The sequence below is a fragment of the Leucopleurus acutus genome (assembly GCF_964270905.1).
Source record: "Leucopleurus acutus genome assembly, chromosome: 15".
Classification (NCBI taxonomy): Eukaryota; Metazoa; Chordata; class Mammalia; order Artiodactyla; family Delphinidae; genus Leucopleurus; species Leucopleurus acutus.
The window spans coordinates 15,931,712-15,952,819 of NC_139157.1; the positions used below are offsets into that span (position 1 = coordinate 15,931,712).

Consider the following 21,108-nt stretch of genomic DNA (forward strand, 5'->3'; position numbering starts at 1 on the left):
TTTCATAATTTGGGTTATTTTTAACTAGAAAGAAAATACTTTCAAGATAGTCCTGTAGAAAGGTAAGGTTTAATCCTAAATCTCATAAACTAATTAGTAAAAGAAAATTTAGGAGAACAAAATATGATAATTAAGCTATGGATCTAAACATTGAGAAAACTTTCTTTTTACACTAGAAGTAGTCTTTGTAATATCTGAACAATAGTCAAGTATAATTTTTAAATAATAGATGGCTAAAATAACCCAGGTATCAAGTACCTAGATGCTGCCCAGGCTGCTGGCCTGCTGGACTTAGCCTGTCCCAGGATGTTTGAATAAAAACACCCATCGCCTTTCGACATACAGAGAGAACCGGGCCTGCCCCTTACCCCCATGCCCAGATGTATCCAGAGAGCCTCAGTTCTGATTGCCCGGTGCCTGTCCTAATTGTTACATATTTGAGTGTCACTCCCAGTCTTAGGAACAGAATACCCAATTCATCCCCTTAGCTGGTTTCTAAGAAAACTATGGTGATGTGTTTTAGAAGGGGTTGGGAAATTTTAAATCTCAAATTACGTAAACTAAAAACACTGAAGAAACTATGCCAACTGAGTATTTAAAAGTCAAGAATAATTTTCAGTATCCTAGCAAGTATTTTATGGGAGACTTCATGTTCTTTGTCATCAAAGCATTAATCAGGAATCAGATTTGACAGTTCAGCAGCCTCATATCTGACTTTGGCAAACAGAAAATTCCCCTAGATTGTATGCGGTTTTATTGTTGCCATAGCTGCCTCTGAGCCCCAGACTTGGGATTGGGGTCTTCAGCCACAACAGCTCCCTTCCCCTGCAGCCTAAACGCTGGTGTTTTCAACAAGTTGAACTCACTTAGAAGGGCAGCCTCTAATCATTCTCCTACCCTGAACAAGCAGAACTGGGTCTGGGTATTGGGTTCCAGTTGGTAAGAAATGGTTTGGGGTTCCCAGGGTTTCTTTGGGGGTTGACCAAAGTCTCTTTTTTTGTCCAATTCCTTTGTAACATATCCCTCTTCTGTGGCTGGTGCAGGAAGATGCAGGGGGAACTGGCACCCTCAGGTCCAAACTTAGCCCTTTCAAAACTTCTTTCCTCAAAGTCGCCATTAGGAAGCTGGAATGTATGTGCCAGCTCTAGAATCGAATTATAGACTGCTGGTTTATCGCAGATTTTTATCTTTCATAATCCTCTACGGGAATACTGGCCTCGCCCAGAAGACTGTCTTGTACCAAGAGTCGCTAATGCAACTTCCTCATCCCACCCTCCTGAACCCAGACTGAACTCTCAGACTGTTCCTGAGAATCTGCTTCAGGAGTTTCACCTAGGGTTCCACAAAGAAACCAGAGGTTGAAATGCCATTAGTATGTACTCAGCTCCAGGCCCTCTTGTCTTGGAGAGGAGGCCAGCTATACCTGGGACTGGTTTTAAGTTCAGAAAATCAAAGCTATCAGGAGTGAACTTCCTCAGTTACTTACCCCCAAATGTAAACACGTGTCAGTACCCACCCTGTCTTCTTTTCCTCCAGCACTAAAGGAAAAGGTGTCTGTCCCCTCTTTCCAAGGTCAGTCTCTCCCCCTGACCTTGATGCAGCTCCTTATCTCCTCAAGTCTGTTTCTCCATCATTTATTAACTCCCAGTGTTTATAATCTCTACTGGTTCATCCCCCTGGATGCATTCAGATCTCTAAAAACATAAAAAAAAAAAACAAAACAGCATCCCTCAGCCTTCAATCTCCCTGTAAATGAATTCCCAGTTGCTAAGTGCAGCGGCCTCTCCAGGCTTCACCTCACTTGACCTCTCCTTAGGATTTGATTCCGCTGACCACTTGCGTCTTGAAATAGCCTCGTCCCTCTGCTTCCAGGACTCCCTTCTCCGTTGGTCGCCGACCATTTCTCTGACCCGTCTCTTCCTGTGCTCCTTGGTCCTCCTCTTTGTCCGCCCTCTGAAATGTTGCTGCTCCCTGGGGCCTTGTCCCTGGCCCCCTTCTCCCTTCCTCTCTGGCGGTCTCACCCACTTTCGTCCCTGCAACCATCACCTTAATGCTGAAGGTCCCCACATGTTCAGGCCCAAATCATCGAAGAGCCTAGAGAAAATTCTACCTGGGTTGGCTGTTGGCATCTCAATTTGAAACTGTCGAAAACTAACCATCTCCCTCACCCACCCCAAGGAAGCTCCTTCATGCATCTAAGTCACTCGAGCAAAGACCCTGGGGACCAGGTACACGGCCCACTCCTCTTTATAGCTGTACTTCATGTATATTGTCATAGCAACTGTAATACTTTATTGTATCTCTACATGTAAATGTCTGTCTACCCAGAATTGAAGTCATTAAAAAACAATCTCATTGAACTTTTGGAGAAGTGGTATACCACAGTAGTTCTGGAACAGTACTGTCTGGGGCCATATCCTGACTCTCCCATACTGAGAGAAGTCAAGTCACTTAATTCTCAATGCCTTAGTTCCCTCATTTGTGAAATGGGGATAATAAAAGTACGAACTCATATGGTGGTTGTGAGAATTAAATTACTTAATCTATAAAGTGCTCTTTATTATCTTTGATTACCAGTGTCAGGCACATGACTGTTAATTTATGCAAAATGAATAAATGAAAGAAAATGTTATGAAATCAGCTTATGCAATGGAGGTTTTTGCTCCTCTCCTTCCACCAGTTGGCAAGACCCCTGTAGCTAAAAATAGTTCCACCATATCATCTCCAAGCCTGGCCTGACTCCAGAGCAGATCAGACTAAGAATAGACCCTGCTGAGCTTGATAAGAAAGACTGATCTGGGGTACACACTGTTCCTTCCAGACTCCTGAAAGGCTCTAAAAGCTGCTTCTAGTCTAGGTGTCTAGGATCAATCCCACAGGGAAGAAAACCTATGAAGGAGAACTAGCGATTTTTTTTCCTCAAGTTTTCAATAATGGTTCTACTGGCTGAGAGGGTTCTCTGGCTTTAGGAAACAAAAATTTCTTAAAGCCCTAACCAGAGCAAGAAATCAGGAGTTAGTCCATACTTATTTTAATGGTGAATGACCATGTATGAATCCATAGATGTAAGCTATGACTGCAGTGAAGATATTTCCTGTGGTCACAATGTCTTTACAGTTGGCTATTTACAGAATGTCTATTACAGTTGGATATAAGGGTAATCTGACTGCAACGTTTGTACCCACTGATGGCCTATAAATTTTACAGGAACCTGGTACACAGTTTGGTTTTAAGGAACTCTTGGTTTGAGACCTAGACCTGCAGCTTACAAGCTACGTGCTCTTGGGCCAATTACTCAATCTTTCTGCACCTCAGTTAATCTGCAAGATGTAGGTACTATAAGTACCTACTTGAGTTGTTCAGATTAAATACAACAGTGCATGCACAGTGCTTATCATATAATGGATTGTGGCTGTTATTGGTATTAACCACTGACCTACCCTGTTCATTTCTGACCTTTGCACAGGTGCAGTGCTACCCCTGGCCCTGGGTTTGGCTATCACTGCTTTGCTGCTTCTCATGGTTGCTTGTCGACTACGGCTGGTGAAACAGAAACTTAAAAAAGCTCGTCCCATTACATCTGAGGAGTCTGACTACCTCATAAATGGGATGTATCTATAATAAGTGTAATTTAAATAGCTGAGGGCAAGGACATGTTTCACTTATAATTTGTATATATTTTGGGTTCTGATATTTATAACCTCTTCTGTTTTTTGTTTTGTTTTTAACCTCTTCTGTTTAAGAAAACTACTGAAAACCCTGAAGATTCTGCAAATACTAAACCTTTGTTTTTAGTTATTGATTTTCCTTGGGAAGTATGTGAAATATTTTGAAATTTAGAGAGGAGTCCATATGACTACAGACTTCTACAAATCGAATTCTGATTTACGTAAGCTGCCCCTGAAAACAGAAATTTGCAGTTAGCCAAGGCAGAAAATTCCGAGTTCCTGGGAAAGGCAGTGTTAACTCTTTCTAGAAGCCAGCCACTGGCACTTCATACCACCCCACTTCCCTCGCCCTGTGACCCTCCCATTTCTCACTTTAAGCTTCCAGTGTTCTCCTTTCTCTTCTCCTCTTCAAAACCTATTTCTGAGGATGGAGCTCAAGTGAGTGTACACCTTCAATGAGGTGTTATCCACGGCAGGAATATCTAAGTTATAAACCTAATGAACAGGTCAGTAAGGCCTAGGGAAGGTGAATATGAGTTCTTCCCAATGCCTGACATCGTGTCATGTATGTGGCTGCTTCATTCTCCCAAAGGAGAATGACTCAGACCTTGAATTACAAATAGCTCTAACATGGTCATGGAAGCAGAGAACCTGGCAGGTCAAAAATTTTAACAGAAACCTAGCTGAGGGAAAAATGAGCAAGGAGGATGATTAGTTCTTGTATCTGCTCAACACTGCTCGATGGTCCAGAACACAGCAGCTCATTTATATAGTCACTGGTTTTCAGCATTAGTATGTGTTGATGGAAGAAAAAAACTGCATTCAAATTGAAAAACAGAACACTGAATGGATTTCTGGGTACAGCTTTTGTAAAAATGTCACGTGTTTAAGTATCAGCGGTTCTTCCATTCAGTGGAGTGATGCAGTTTTTCCGTTATTTATTTAATGCTCTAAAATGTTACAATGTGCACACAGCTAGTGCCAGGCTTATGTACTCCCAGAGCATAAGGGAGTTTTGCACAAATTCATCTTTACAGAAAACCAGCATCTAGCTTAGCATCTTTTACCTTTTAATCTGTAGGATTTTAAAGGCATATTATTTCCACCATTGCTTAATGCTGGGACTATGCACATTCTAGAAATTATTCTACTGAGAGGAATGTATAATGTGATGTTCCTAGTCACATGTTTTTTGTTTTTTTTTTTTTACCATAAGTGGCAAATCTTTTAAAATACTTGAAAACCCTCTAGAAAACTATTTTTAGACTGAACCTGATGTAAGTTATTCCTTTAGCAAAGACTTAATTTGGGTCAGAGATATACATTAACAAATGGATAGTTACTTAGTTCTAGGAAAACAAAGAAATTGGTTATTTTTATTTCCTAAGAAACTCAAGCATGAATTTTAGAATTGAGCAAAGATTTAAATTTCTCCTTAAGGAGTTTAGAGAAATGACTGTGTGAATGAACCTAAGATGTCTGTACTCTGTATGTGATGCTGTGCAGTTTGTTTTTCTATAGAAGGATGTCACCTACAGCCGTATCCAATAAAATAAAAACTGATGAGGCATGCATCTTTCAGCACATCTTTTATACATGAAGAAACTAAACACAATTTAGTATTGCCATGGTGTTGAAACACTTGACAAAAGATGTCCCATATCTATATGTACAGTATTCTTTAATAAATTTTATTATATTCCTAAGCCTTTTTTTACACCTTTTAATATAATCATAGCTCCTAGTACAGATGGTCCCTGACTTACGTTGCTTCGACTTACATTTTTTTTTTACTTTATGATGGTGCAAAAGTGACACATTCAGTAGAAACCACACTTGGAATTTTGAATTTGGATTTCTTCCTGGGCTACTGATACACTTACTGTACATCCTCTCTCCTGATGCTGAACGGTGGCAGCATAGGTCTTTTTCCCTAGAAAATAATCCTTTTTACTATTGATTTAAAACTGATACAGTAGTGTTAACAGGGAAATTCTGCAGGCTCTTTGATCCATAAGGTAATTTCTAGGCAAAATCCTGACAGGATAATCACCTAAAAATTAAAATAAACAAATAATGCTGGCAAAACAGATTACTCAGTGTGAGGCAGTCCTTTAAAGGGCACAGTAAAAAGTGTTCAGGGCATGGAATTCAAATACAAATGTCCTCAGCTGCCCTAGGCCGTTGGACTGCTGCCTCTTATGCTTAAGGTGCCCTCAGTATTGCCATCACCTGCCCTTTGACCAAAAGTGTTATTCTGTGATGCCCATCCTACTGGGACACTCCACCCAAGTGAGAAAGAGTTCTTGAGACCCAGCAGCCATAGAACTTCATCTAACGTTAGGAAAGAAAAAGGAAAGGCAAGAAGGGAAAAGGAAGAGAAGAACAGGAAGAGGGGGAAAGAGAGAATAAGGAAGAGGGGAGGGTTTCACCGGCCCAGCACAGCACTCTGGAGGCACGAAGGTGAGGGAGCACTTCTCAGAGTCCTGGCCCCAGCAACACAAAGTCAGTTAAAAAGATAAAGCCTCGGGCTTCCCTGGTGGCACAGTGGTTGAGAATTCGCCTGCCGGTGCAGGGGACACGGTGAGAGGCCCGCGTACCGCAAAAAAAGAAAAAAAAAAAAGTGTAATCAACTTTTTTTTTTGAACAACGCAGATTTCAAAAATTAGGGCAATGGGATCTAAAGTATTTGTACAATGTTAATGTATAATTTTAACCCAAATGTCATTTTTAAATACTACTTGGGAAAGGGTTGAAACCCTCGTTAGAAAATAGAATTCTTAATTTAATTCTTAATTGAGAGCTAGATTTGGCTTTAATAAAATCAAATCTGTAAAAATCACCTTGTTTCAACAGGACCTCGCTAGACCGGAACTTTTAAAAATGTTTTTATTGTTGTCCTTCATATTATGTAAAGAAGTCCTTCTAATAAGGAAAAATGAAATGCTAACATATTTTAGAAATTATGAATACTAAAGATTAAAGAGACGTTTCTTCTCTGACCAAAACATATATTAATTCAATTCTTTTCAAGAGAAAAGTTCATAGATAGAATTAAGATTCATTATTTACATCTTTACACATTTATTGATGCTCCCCTAAAATCCATTCCTCTTTATTCAACAATTTTTTTTTTTTTTTTTTTTTTTTTTTGCCATGCCACACAGCATGCAGGATCTTAGTTCCCTGACCAGGGGTCAAACCCGTGCCCCCTGCAGTGGAAGCATGGAGTCTCAACCACTAGACCGCCAGGGAAGTCCCTAAAAATTTTAACTCAAAAAGTTTAAAGTCCAAGAGCAATGCTTGGCATAGCATTTGTCTGTACCAATCAGATGCCACTTGGTTTGTCTTATCAGATTTATAAACTGTCCCCTCAACCAGACTGCAAACTTCTTGAGAGTAAGGGCCTTTTTCTATCCCCAAGACCTAACAAAGGGACTTACATAGAGTAAAATGTTGATAATAGCTAGGAAGGATACAGACTAGTGAATAAGTTGAAGAATTAAAGTCCTAAAGAATACTTGATGTTTGAAACTACCGCCCGCAAATGACAGAGTCCTGGATCAAAAGCGTTCATCGCCTGAGTCCAGAAGCAACACTAACAACAGCAAACTGAAGCCAGCAATGAATTCACAAGTCTTGGCCACCAACTAATGCAAGTTTCCTGTGCCTAAGACCCTGCCCAAGAAGAGACACTGGTAAAAACATGCATGCGTAATTTTTTAAAAGCCATTTTCAAAGAAGTAATGTTTAAGACTTTAACTTAAGATGTGGGGGGAGGTGCCTCATCCCCTCACGAAGGATCTATTTGCCAGAATCATACACACTTGCACACAGCAGAGGGAAGGGCTTTGCTGGGAGTGCTAGTTCTGCTAGCTCTAGAGCTTATATCTCTTCAAGTTCTAGAACCCTTAAAAAACTAAGATCCTAATATAAAGGTATAAAATTACAACATTTAAGCAAGATCCCAACGTGTTACTGCCTTCTTAGAAACTCATTTTTCAGTCGTTATATTAATAAATCTATTTATAGGTAACGGATGGGTTTTGGTAAATTTATCCTCAACCCTGTTCTTTCTTGACATTAAGTCAGTGCATTCATTCACCCTTTCATTCATTCAGCATTTATTGTACATCTGAGGCCCTGTGTTAAGCAAAGAAAAATAGTAAATGAGGTGTAGTTCTTGTCCTTGAGAAACGTAGTCACATTCCACAAATGTACAGTTAGATTAATGCTCTTAACCTGCTCAGATTTCACAAAATGGAGCATCAGAGAAACCACCTTTTTCTCTGTGATCTTGGCATTGTGTACCTGGTGGACACGCGATTCTTCTATGTTCAAACACCGCCAGTGCCTTTCACTTTTAACTTTATTTGGCAAAGCAGCACTGCATCAACTGTTCAGTGACTAGGACGCAGCTTACACAGCATGTTAAATCCATATACATTATAAGCAGCAAATCAGAAACAGAAAAACAATACTGAGCTCCTAGAATTTTTAAAGAGAGAAAGGAAGAACTATGTCAGTTATGTCCAATCTGAACAGCTGAGTGTTTTAAGGGACATCACCTGTCATCTTCTTAAGTTTTAATATTTACAAATGCTTAGCTTTAAGGTAACAAAGCAGCCGATTGTATCTACAACATGCTATTCTATGACACCACATCAAAAGCTTTAAAAAGGAAGCTCATCTCTATTTTCTTAGTAGCATCTAACATACACCCAAAAACCAAGAATCTTAACTTATGAATGGTGGTGTTACCTGATGCACAAAAGCAATCTGATAAATTAACATCTGAACAGAATTAAGTGTCTAAGAAAAGAAAAACCACTCCTCAAAATCAATTCACAAACTATGTTTTCCATTTTGCAGAACCCTTCCTTTTAACATTTAAAGTAAAACGTGGGCATGTTAAAGTAATAATACACAAATTTATATTTGCATCCTTCTACCAATTTGGCTTCTGTGCCTCTTTGAAGAATTAGAAACCCCACAAAACCACACATTTTCATGCTGAAAATAGTGTAAGAAAGTCCAACACAAGCTGTGATGCTGTTGATTTTCAAAAGCTTTGAGGACTGAGATGAGCAATCCACTGTAATATTATATACTGGTCAAGCTGATGTTGCTTTTACAGTTCGTCCCTGGTGGGGGAAAAGGAGAGAAATATATAAGTAGGAGTTACATATTACAAAACTTGGCTTTCTAATAGTTTAGATACAACTAATAAATCAGTAAAAATACACTGATCCCCAAGCATTATTAAAAACAAAAACAAAACTGAGCAAATGATCCAAGTCAAAGCAAAAATGGAAATCAGCCATTTCAGACATCCTTCGTGCTACTCCAGAATGAAGAATGAAAACTAAAGGACCTGAATTCTTTATTTTTTAATTCAAAAGTAACTTTCTTCCTTCAAGACCAAATATTCAGAGAAATGGTAACTTTTAGGTCCAGGATCTTGCTAATACTATTTATTGTAAAATAATAACGAGTAGTTAGAGTTCAGATAATTCTTTACAGCTACATTCACAAAATTGGACAAAAATTTAGTCTTTTGTTTAGGGTATCTGTTAGCAATTGTCGAGTGCGTCAATCTCAACGCAAACTCTTTGTGAGAAAACGCATCATCTGTAGGTATAATATACCTGTCAGCTGATTTCATAAGACAGCTTTATCAGCTCCAAAAGAAACCATTCGCTCAGCCAGGTGCAGCACTGTACCAGCAACTGCCAGTGAGAGGAAGGAAGGAAGAAAAATGCAGTCTAAAATAAATTGTATGGTATATAAATTATACCTCAATAAAGCTCTTAAAAGTGAAAAAATAAAGCTACCAGAAAAGCCTAAAAGCTTCTTATTTGAGGGTAATCTGAGTAACAAAAAACATTGTTAAAGACTCAAGTACTTTAGGAGTAAATAAGTATGACGTTTGCAACTAAATCTCAAGTGACTCAGGAAAAAATGTTACATATATGTATATATAGAGAGAAAGAGGGAGTGAAAAGGAATGTGGAAAAACGTTAATAATCGATAACTCTGGATGAAGAGATTCAGGAGCTCTTTGTACTATTCTTGCAACTTGTCTATAATAAAAATTTTAAAGTTTTTTTAAAAGCTGTTAAAATTTGAAGGGAAGGTAAATAAAGAGCTAAAATTTCCCAGGTAAGTGGTGAATTAAGGGATTATTGGCCAGTACAGTATTTTTTATAAAATATGAATTTTATAAATTGTCCAAGAAAATATTTTTAAAATGACTTCTCCCATCAGCTGTCTTTGTCATACAGCACTGGATTATCTGTTAAATGATAAGTTATCAGTTCTTGTTCCTCTTAATATATTCTTCCAAATAATTTAAGTACTGTAATTCTCATAAAACAGCTTTTACTTAAATTCATGCAAGCATTAAAGTACTTAATCTTCAAAGAGTTCACTTGCAGAGTGCTCTATTCATAAATTAAATTCACTTGTGCTTTTTAAAATATAGATTAAAGATACTATTGTTGTTTTTTTAAATAATTTTACATTTTATTTACCTGTTGCAAGGCATTAAGGATTCTGTCAATAAATATCCTTATTGCCCAGCAATACAGTATATATCCTCTCCATTTAAAAATTTTTTTGAAAAGGGAAAAGGATAAAAACTCTCAACAAACTGGGTATAGAGGGAACGTACCTCAACATAATAAAGGCCACATATGACAAGCTCACAGCTAACATCATATTCAACGGTGAAAAGCTGAAAGCTTTTCCTCTAAAATCAGGAACAAGACAAGGATGCCCACTCTCGCCACTTTTATTCAACATAGTACTGGAAATCCTAGCCAGAGCAATTAGGCAAGAAAAAGAAATAAAAGGCATCAAAATCAGAAAGAAAGGGGTAAAACTGTCTCTTTTTGCAGACGACAACTAAAATTAGTTGTTTCTATATACTAATAATAAACTATCAAAAGAAAAATTAAGAAAACCATCTTATTTACAATTATATCAAAAAGAATAAAATATCTAGAAATAAATTTAACCAAAGAGGTGAAAGAGTTGTACACTGAAAACTATAGAAAGTTAATGAAAGACACTGAAGATGATACAAATAAATGTAAATATATTCCGTTCTCATGGATTGGAAGAATTAATGTTGTTGAAATATCCATACTACCCAAAGCAATCTACTGATTCAATATAATTCCTATCAACATTCCAATGTCATTTTTCACAGAAATAGAACAATCCTAAAACATGTATAGAACCACAAAAGACTCCAAATAGCCAAAGCAAACTTTAGAAAGGACAACAAGACTGGAGGCATCACACTTCCTGATTTCCAACTATATTACAAAGCTATAGTAATCAAAACAGTATGGTATTTGGCATAAAACAGACACAGAGACCAATGGAACAAAGAAATAAACCCATGCATATATGGTCCATTAATTAAGGAGCCAAGAATATACAACGGAGAAACAGTCTCTTCAATAAATGGTGTTGGGAAAACTGGAGAGCCACATGAAAAAGAATGAAACTGGACCCCTATCTTACACCACACACACAAAAATTAAGTCAAAATGGATTAAAGACTTGGATGTAAGATCTAAACTTATTGTGGTGATCATTTTGCAATATATACATCTATCAAATCACTATGTTGTACACCTAAAACTAATGCAATGCTATATGTCAATTATATCTCAATAAAACAGGAAAAGATCATATTGTTAAAAAGTGTTTAATGATATGGGACAATGTTGATGACATTTTATTAAATAAAAAGAGATTACAAAATAATGCTACCATATGATCTCAGGATTACAAAAGAGATTTATATAGATCTATGGATAAAAGAAGAAAAAATCTACAAAATGTTAATAAGAGGTTACCTCTAGATTCTGGGATTATGGGTGACTTTTATTCTTTGTATTTTTTTCCTATTTTTACAATGCATATACATTACTTTGGTAGTCAGGAACAGTATTGTTGAAAACAAATAGAAGGCAATTTATAGCACCCCCTCCAAAAAAAAAGGAAAAGAAATTAAGTTTACAGACCTGAGTTTGTAACATTTAGGGTGCCAAAGAAAACCAAAAATTTGCTGCCATGGCAAGTATAACCTTGTCACATCCTAAGACTCCAAAATCCATTAACCTTATTAATTTTTCCTAATATTTAAAATTCTACATAACCGTATTTTTCTTTATCTGACTTACATGCATAGATCATTTACAATAAAAGAGTACATCCTAAATTTCTAAAAAGGCTTTTTAAAATTGTATATATGTGTTAATATTTCATTAGATTAATAACTATATATTTGTTACTTTATTGTATAATAAGTAATTATACATAATTTAATTATTAGGTTAATAACTAAGTTAATAACATTTAGTATTATGTATTCTTTATCAAGAACAACTGAAAATATGTACTACCAGGAAATAACAATCAAAATCCATGAACATTTTCTAATCAATGGGCTTTCTGAGGTAATAAAAGCTTTGTACAATTAACTTTGTACAAAGCATTATGAGAGACATAAAAAGAATTCCAAAAGCAACAGAATACATTCTTGCCTTTAAGGATGTAAAATATGTCATAATGCTGTAACACATGTAAAGAAATTTAAAAAGGACAGTATAGAACAAAATGGAACACAGGATCAGCTGGATATCCTAGGACCTAAACTGTCAATCCTAGAAATGCCAGTCAATTCATAACATTTTTTTCATGTGTACATGGCACTTTTAAGAAGACATCGATAGACGAAGTACTTATGGAATGAGAACCCTGAAACATTCCTCAGTTTCACAAACCAGAAATGGACTTATTCCTTTGACTCTTGTGGCTATTAAAAACAAAAATAAAATAAAACTTACCAGAAGATTAACAAAATGTTGATTTCTAGATATATAAAATAAATATACTTGTATAAAATAAAATACAAATTTAGAAATCATTAAGTTTACAAAGCAACTAATACAACTATTAAATATCTATAGTCTTGAACATCATACCACAGATTCTAAGTCTATAGCCTATCTCTCTGACATTCTCTCCCCTTTTATTAATCCACCAAAATTGCAAGGAACATTTTTCCAAGTATAAGGGGACAAAAGTCTACATTCAAGTTTGGGGCTTTATTTGGCACTAGAATTCAGCAGGCCCACTAAGTTCTCTCTCTTTTTTTCCATCTAGTTTCTATCACACCTTCCGAGATAAGACTGGATCTCACTCTCACAGAGCACTCCAACTAGCTCTGGATGCCTCAGTCAGAGAAGGATGGAAAGCTGGTGAGAAACAAGAGAATGTTCGTAAGAAAGCACTAGGATGAGTTCTTGAATTAATCCTGAAGAAATTCTGAAAGAACAGAAATCATCTAGCCTGGCAAGAAACTGACTAGGGAGCTTTTTACATAATTCTCATGTGAGATGAGAAAATGTAGGCAACCCTTTTTAACCACATTCTATCCTTACCACCACTGCCTTAATTCAGGCCACCATCACTGTACCCCTGACTTGCTACAGGTACCTCCTATTTCTGACCCTAGTTTTGTCCCTTTCCAATCTACTCTCTACCCCACTGCCAGAATTATCTTTCTGAAATGGAATTCTGATTGCTTCACTGCCTGGCTTAAACAATCCCTCCCTACCGCCCTCAAGGCAGAGCCAACACACCACACTCTAATTGCCTGTTTGTCTTGTCTCTACTTGACTATAAGTTCCACGAAAATGGTCAGTTTCAAATTCACAGCTGTGTATTCCTGGCCCTAAAGCAGTGCCTACATAGTGGGCACGCAAACACTTGTTGAATTAATGATGTATTAAGAAGGTCCTCACACTGAAAAATATTTAACAAATTTAACAACAGAACAAATTGCCAAAGAAAAGTATTAGATGTTGCTTTTCCAAAGGCAATTTAAAATAAAGGCTTTTTTCTTTTTTTTCCTGTCTAGGACAGTTTACGCATAGATTAGCCTGACGGGGATAGAAATAGGGCACACAAAAACTAGATGTCCTCTCAAATCTATTCCACACCTAAATTTAAAAAGCAGCAGACGGGGACTTCCATGGTGGTGCAGTGGTTAAGAATCCGCCTGCCAATGCAGGGGACACAGGTTTGATTCCTGGTCCGGGAAGATCCCACATGCCGCAGAACAACTAAGCCCGTGCACCACAACTACTGAGCCTGCGCTCTAGAGCCCACGAGCCACAACTACTGAGCCCACGTGCCCCAACTACTGAAGCCCTTGTGCCTAGAGCCAGTGCACTGCAACAAGAGAAGCCGCTGCAATGAGAAGCTCACGCACTGCAATGAAGAGTAGCCCCCGCTCACCGCAACTGGAGAAAGCCCGCATGCAGCAACGAAGACCCAACGCAGCCAAAAATTAATTAATTAATTATTTTAAAATAAAAAGCAGCAGAGGTATTTGCTGTATGGGAGGAAAGGGGAAGGAAAGAGGTGGTGAGAGCTGACTTCAGACTACATCTGGCACAGGGCCTCTTCTTCTCTGACTTCCAGTTAAGTCTGCCCCATACGATGCCCTGGCAGAAAGAAGAGGGCGGGAGGAGAGAAAACTGAGGTGATTCATAGATGTGGGAGTAGCTGCTTCCCTCTATCACTACAGCTCCTGTCAGGGACCACACCCCACCCCCGCTTCTGCTGTCCCTGCTCTCAGTGGGTTCTAGTAAAATTGTTTCCTTACCTTTAGGTCTAGAGTGGTAACAGCCTCCTACTATCACCCTGGGAACCCCTGGTCCCTGGGTATGTCACATTCTTTACTGGTTCCCATAACCTTTCCCATATTTCTTTGAATAGTCCCTTCATTAAAGTCACTTCAAAATCCTAGCTGAGCACACTTTCTGTTTCCTGCCTGTGACCTTGACTGATAGTTTATGAACACAAACAGAAATAGCAGCTTAGGGTCTCTTAAGATTTTAAGTTGACCGTTGATGTTTTACCCTTTCAAACATCCTATTTTCTAGTAATTTCTTTCAGTACAAATTTTTTTTTAATGTGGCAGTTGTTTTTTTCCGATTTCATTTCCAGATTTTGTTTTACCTTTATATTCTTTAAACTTCATGATTTACAACTAAGTAACTGATTATCTCTGTAATTAGAACTACATCTTTGGATCTAGGAAAATGTGTTTGAACAGAAAATTTGCAATAGAAAAAATTAGAAAGTCATCCTAGTACAACTAAAGAGAAGTTTCCAATGATGCATACATGTAAAATTGCTCAATGTTTTAAAAAGTTGAAGGCCCAAAAGAAAACCAAGTGTATATATATATTTAAATATTTGGTAAATGATTGAACAATTGTCCATAGATTTAAAAATTATTCTAAATTTAATACAAATAGTTTAGTCTTATCAAGGGTAAAATACAGGTGTGTGGAAGCCTGAAGCTTATATAATTGGGTAAGGGGGGAACCTCTTTATGAAGGAAAACAAAAAGGTAGGCTAAAAATAAGACTGTGCATATAAAATTTGGTATAAGGCCATGAAGGACCCAAAGCAAGTGAGGGCCCTGAAGCTTAAGTTTCATTAGCTTCAAGCTGAGTCCGCCTCTGGTTATAAAAACTAAAATCCTTTTTATAATTCCTTCATCATTAAATTATGGTACTAATAATGTGTATAAAAGGAGAAATTTTAAACTTATTAATGAAAATCTGAACTCTTACTTGATACCAAATTTCAGTAATTTCAATGATATGTCTGCCCCTTTTATACAGCAATCATACAATTATGTAGTTATGTAACCAGACTAGAAGCAAAAGGAACTTCGTAACTATATCTGATTCTAACTGACAAGACTGATAGCTTTTTAAAACTTTTTTTAAAGAAGTGGCTGTGCTCCAGTTAGAATTCAAAGAAAATAGCTATAACTACATTAGGTGAAGAATTAAAATGCAATTCCTAGTAAGGTATCCCAGAAATGGCCAATCAAAATTAGTCAAAAGTAAAACTCATTTTTGAACAAACTGGGTTAGATTCATTACCATTTTTGCCATTACCATTCATTCAAAAGGTGCCTTTCCTCTTTCCAGAAAACAAAACTGAGAGGTCTATTAAACCTATAATCACCACTTTACTTATTAAGAAATCATCTTAAAATAAGCACCTCTGTCAAATAAAAGTAGATTCTAAAACAAGGAAGCAGTAAGGCCTTTCTTATTTGGCATTTAATTTCAAGTAGACTTGGCTAATGTCACTTTACTTACTGATCTCACTCCCTCCCACTGGAGAGAGTGGGAAGGGAAAGAAGGAAGAGAGGAAAAAGAGAAATCTTGGCTTCAAACGAAATATCCAGATTATGCTGAGACACAGAAACAAAAGTGGGTGTTAAGATGAGCCATGCTGTACTGAAGATTATGCTACATGCGGTTGGCCGTTTGGGAAGGTGTGTGAGACCTGGGCACTCACTTACAGAATCCCCTCCCCTCCCCGGGAACTTAGAGTAGCTTAAAAATTGGCCAGCCTGTTCTATAAAATGGTGGGTTTCTTCCTTATAGTGGTTCTGAAATAAGAGTGGAATGTAAAACAGGCACAGGTTGTCAGACGTCTATGAACCTGATTGAAAGAGAGAAATCAAGCTGAGAGGGAAAATGTCCTCTCTGGGATTCTGACACCTTCGAAAACTGGGACAAGAGTATCTTTTCCCTTCTTTCTCTTTACAACAATGGTATAATAGAGATGAACTGGGGCAGGAAATGATGACCCCTTCTCTTCAGATGACAGCCTTTGTTTCCATGACCGTACAACAGCTATAAAAATGAGTTGCAAATATAGAAACAGAGTGGCTGATACTAAAATAATCTTAGAAAGTGTGGCTGAAAGCCTCTTTAAAAAGAAAAACACCTTTGTGCCAACCAAGTCTCACCCCCCTTTCCCAAAGATGAGTTAAATCAAAAGGACAGACCATGCAAAACTTTTCTACATTTTTAATGTAGTGAATTTCTGATGTTAAAATGGAGCAGCACAAAGGTGACAACCGAAAAAGCAGCTCTTGTAGTCTAATCTCTTAAAATCCACACCCTTTCACCTTGCATGTGTGGAAGAAGAAAGAGCAGAAGATAAAATCACTTCCACCTGGACCACTGCTTTTCTTTATCTGTTAAAGGCACGTATATCACTCCCATCAGAGGCTTCATTTTGACACTGCCATCCTGGAGCTTGTCATACTGCTCCAGCATCTGGTTTCCACCTGCAGGACCAACTGGCAATATCAATCTTCCACCAGGCTTTAACTGGTCTATTAGCTAAAAGAAAAAGAAGAGCACATATACACCAAGCTATAGATTTTATGTTAATAGTCATTTTACATCACTATACACAACTTTCAGTGTCCATGGGCAGAAAGCAGAAATGTACTTTAGTACATACACACTTCCACTGTTAAACTCGTTACTCAATTACCCACTCACTCATTTACCTACTGACCTTCCCTACTACAGTACAAATGTTCTGACGACAGGGACTGTGTCTTATTCATCTTTGTGCCCTTAGCATCTAACACAGTACCTGGTACAACTGCAATGCTCAAAATGTTTGAGCTGAACCACATAATGTAGGACTATCCTCTTGGGAAGGCCAAAGGCAGAACAGGAAATTTCAATTCCTGTATGCCTATTTTGAATCTTTATAGTTTGCAGGGGAGGAGGGGAAGTGTAGAAAATCAGCAAGGAATCCCTATCCTATCTAAGAATTTAAGGCATCACTGAACCAAAAATAAGGGAACCTTGGTTTTATGACTGAACTTAGGATTACTGGCACCGTGACATGACGACGGAAGGTAGGGCTGGAGTCTCTGCAGCATTAGAACGAGGACGCCCTGTCAATGAAGAACCAAAACTACTCAGTGAAAGCCCCCCTCTGGTCAGAAAATTTCTAAGTCGTATGTCACAATTTGAATGTAGCCTGACAGATGACCACTGATCAAAAACAGTAAGGAAGAAACCTTACTTTGGATAGTATTATCCCAAGGAAGGGTGTCCTTAAATAAAATTTTTGTTGTCAGCAAGTCTACCTTATTTTTTCCCTTTTAATTTTCTAAATGTCAAGGTTTTTAATGAAAAAATAGCAGGCTTCTTCCCACTACTCCAGTCTTGCTCCCTAAATCCACTCATTTTAAATCCTTTCAGCTGTCTTCTTTTGTAGTGCTTACTTCTAAAGCATGTCTTTTATTTTTTTAACTGAAATATAATTGGCATATAAATAGTGTATTAGTTTTAGGTGTACAATATAAAGATTTGATATATGTATATAATGTGAAATGATCACCACAGTAAGTTTAATGAACATCCATTATCACACATAGTTACAGTTCTTTTTTCTTGTGATGAGAACTTTTAAGGTTTACTCTCTTAGCAACTTTCAATTATATGGTATAGTACTAGTGACTATAGTTACCATGCTGTATAATATTTCCTCTTTTATTTCAAATTATGTGCTAGATGAGGACTAAGCTCTCATACATAAACAGCTGTCCCTCGGTATCCAAGGGGGATTGGTTCCAGGACCTTACCTCTGATACCCAAATCCGCAGATACTCAAGTTCCTTATATAAAATGGTATATTTGCATATAACCTATATATCCCATATACTTTAAATCATCTCTAGATTACTTATTATACCTAATACAATGCGAATACCATGTACATAGTTACCAGGTGTGACAAATTCAAGTTTTGCTTTTTGGAACTTTGTGGAATTTTTTTTTTCTGAGTATTTTCGATCCATGATTGGTTGAATCCTTGAATGTGGAACCCTCAGATACAGAGGGCCAACTGTATTCTGCTCCTTTCCCCCAATCCAACCAATATCATAATTTTTTATTAAAACCATTTTCAGTTATGACTGTGTAAATGTAATTTGCAGCTGAGCCAAGAGGTACCCAATGATTGTTTCCTTTCTTATATAATAGCTGTTTTCCCTACAGTTAAAAACTGAAGGTTTTTCTTTTTTCATTCCCTTAATTTTCTTTGTAACTGTTTCTAAATCTTGGTACCTTCCCAGCTTCTTAATGAAATTTTCACGCAGTCAAATCTATCTAATTAGTGCCTTCCTTTTTTTAAATTTTTTTTTAACTGCTCTTTTTTCTTTTTTGGTAGGCTTGCTTCTAGTACCTTCCTCCTCTGCTCTAAATCTGGACTGGTTATTCTCCAGGCCTGCTGCATAGCGTTCATACTGGGACTTCCTTTGCAATAATCCTGGAATCCTGGGAACTCTTACCACCTCTCTCTTGAACAAAATTTCCTACCTTCCTAGATACCATGGCTGCTTCTTTTCAGTTTTTCCTACTCTCTCTCTACTCCCTCATTTTTTGATGATATAATTAAAGCAATTCCTCCAGAAGTATTCTGTGAAACAGTATGTGGAATATTTTTAAAGACAGAGATTGAGATCGGCAAATCTAAAATTATCTTTATTCTATGTATTTAGTGACGTGTGTGGGTATAGAATTCAAGATTGGAAATCATTTTCAATTCAGAATTGTGATGGTTAGCCTCTGACTTGTTCATTCTGATGTTGCTTTTCTATAGTCTGATGCCTTTCTGATTACTGACCCTTCAACGGATTATCTATTTTGCTTTTCTGGAAACTTCTGGAATATTCTCTTTACCTGTAACATTCTGAAATTTCATGGTGATATTGTGGCTCTTTTTTTTTTTTTTTTAATTCATGGTACTAGGCACTCAAAAGATCTTTTCAAACTATAGAATTATGTCTTTCAGTTCTCAGAAATTTTCTTAGGGCTTAGGGCTAACTGTTCCTCATAAAGAATTTCAAGTAGCAGCCCCGTTATTCATTTATGACTTGTACACCTTTCTACATCATGTTAATACTTCAATTAAAATATGTTAAAACCACTGGTTTGGTCTTTTTTTCAAACAGATAACAGGGCCAGAGAAAATAGCTGATTTTCCTAAGGTCATTCAGCCAATGAATAACAAGTCAGTGACCAGAACAAATCCCCTAACTTTCAGCTTCTCATAACTGTGTAAACACACAAAAAAAACCACTTGCAGGTTGGGGAGTAGATGAGACTGGGCAGAAGAGACAGTGTCACTTTTAGCCCCTTGCCATCTAATCAAGAACCATGAAAATATCACAGGTAATAGAAACCTAAGCCAAGGAATATTCGGGCTGACGTACGTTTATCAGAGTCTTACTAAAACGAAAACTCAATTTTGTACTTAAGTATTTCCTTGACTATGTAACATATACTACTGGAATATCCTTCCCTCTCACTGCAACTATGCAAATCCTACTATTCTTTAAGATTCAGTTCAAATTCTATTCCTATAAGAAGTCTCCTTGACTATTCTATGCATCATACTCTCCCTCCCTTGAGGGAGTACATATTTTGTTTTCCCTTCAGTATCTATCATATGCTGATACATGTATGACACAGCTCTTCTAGAACATAAGGTTTGTGAGGATAAATGTACGACAAATACTTCCTGGTCTTACCCATGCACCTAACACAGTCTTGCACATTCTGGTATGTAACAATACGCCAAGTGATTATCAGATCATCAACTCCAGAGGGACTGTCCCAATTCTATTGGTGTACTAGTTCTTAGCCGAATCAAATAGTGCTTTAAATAAGACAGCCATGAGCTGGGGCTTAGCAATTTTCATGTCATTTATACAACTGTCTGCATATGAAAAAACTGCCTACTAACTGCAACTAAAATGCACAGCGTTTCTATTTAAAAAAAGTTGAGCATAATTAACAACCAAAAAGAAAAAAAAAGCGCAACGTAACATAGATGATATTTTGAACATCAACAGAAGTCATTTCCTATAAATTTTTAAGAGCTTTAGTTGAATAAAGCAACAAACACAGAAGAAAACCAACTCACTGCCTGGGGCACAACTGGGGCTGCAGCTCCTACATGAATAGCATCATAAGGGGCTTCTTCGGCATATCCCATTCTTCCATCCCCCACTGAAAGAAAAAAAAAAAAGCTTTAAAAATCTGTTCAGATAGAACTACCCAGTGTGAAGAATTATAGGAGATTTAAAGCAGGGAAAGGATAGATTTTTACATAAAAGATGCTGTGACAACTGGATATTCAAAGAAAAAATAGATACTTGGACCCCTACCTCACACATACACAAAAATGAACGTCACAAAGATCAAAGGTCTAAATGTGAAAAGTTAAAATGATAGTGCTTCTGAGAACTAATATAAGGACATATCTTCATGATTTCAGAGTGCCTTAAACAGGATACAAAAAGCACTAGAAAAAAATTGGTAAGTCTGACTCCATTAAAATTAAGAATTTCTATTTATCAAAAAAGTACAGTATGAGAGTGAAAAGGCAATTCACAGAGTGGAAGAAGAGATTGATAATATGTACAACTAGACACAGGGCTACTCTATAGAAGTCCTACAAATCAAAGAAAAATATAAGTAACTCAATATCTGAATAGGCATTTCAC

At 37.2% G+C, this 21,108-nt stretch overlaps 2 protein-coding genes across 6 annotated transcripts in view; one reads left to right on the forward strand and one right to left on the reverse strand.

Moving 5' to 3' along the window:
* LRP11 (LDL receptor related protein 11) overlaps window positions 1–14,905 on the forward strand; it is a gene marked incomplete at its 3' end in the record, with an annotated part of 55,148 nt that extends 40,243 nt beyond the window's left edge. For 2 of the 4 annotated variants that reach the window (XM_082855583.1, XM_082855586.1), the window contains one exon: window positions 3,467–3,621. In XM_082855583.1, the coding sequence (XP_082711709.1) occupies window positions 3,467–3,621 (155 nt within the window). Of the gene's footprint in view, window positions 1–3,466; window positions 3,622–12,851 lie in introns of those variants that run through there. The other 2 variants (XM_082855585.1, XM_082855584.1) reach the window with 2 other exon arrangements.
* The window catches only part of PCMT1 (protein-L-isoaspartate (D-aspartate) O-methyltransferase), a gene marked incomplete at its 5' end in the record, with an annotated part of 48,333 nt that continues 33,476 nt past the window's right edge, over window positions 6,252–21,108 (reverse strand). The window contains 3 exons of one of the 2 annotated variants that reach the window (XM_082855587.1): window positions 6,252–8,812; window positions 16,746–16,915; window positions 20,526–20,611. In XM_082855587.1, coding sequence (XP_082711713.1) covers window positions 8,800–8,812; window positions 16,746–16,915; window positions 20,526–20,611 — 269 coding nt within the window. In that variant the 3' untranslated portion in view covers window positions 6,252–8,799. Of the gene's footprint in view, window positions 8,813–16,698; window positions 16,916–20,525; window positions 20,612–21,108 lie in introns of both variants that reach the window. The other variant, XM_082855588.1, reaches the window with a different exon arrangement.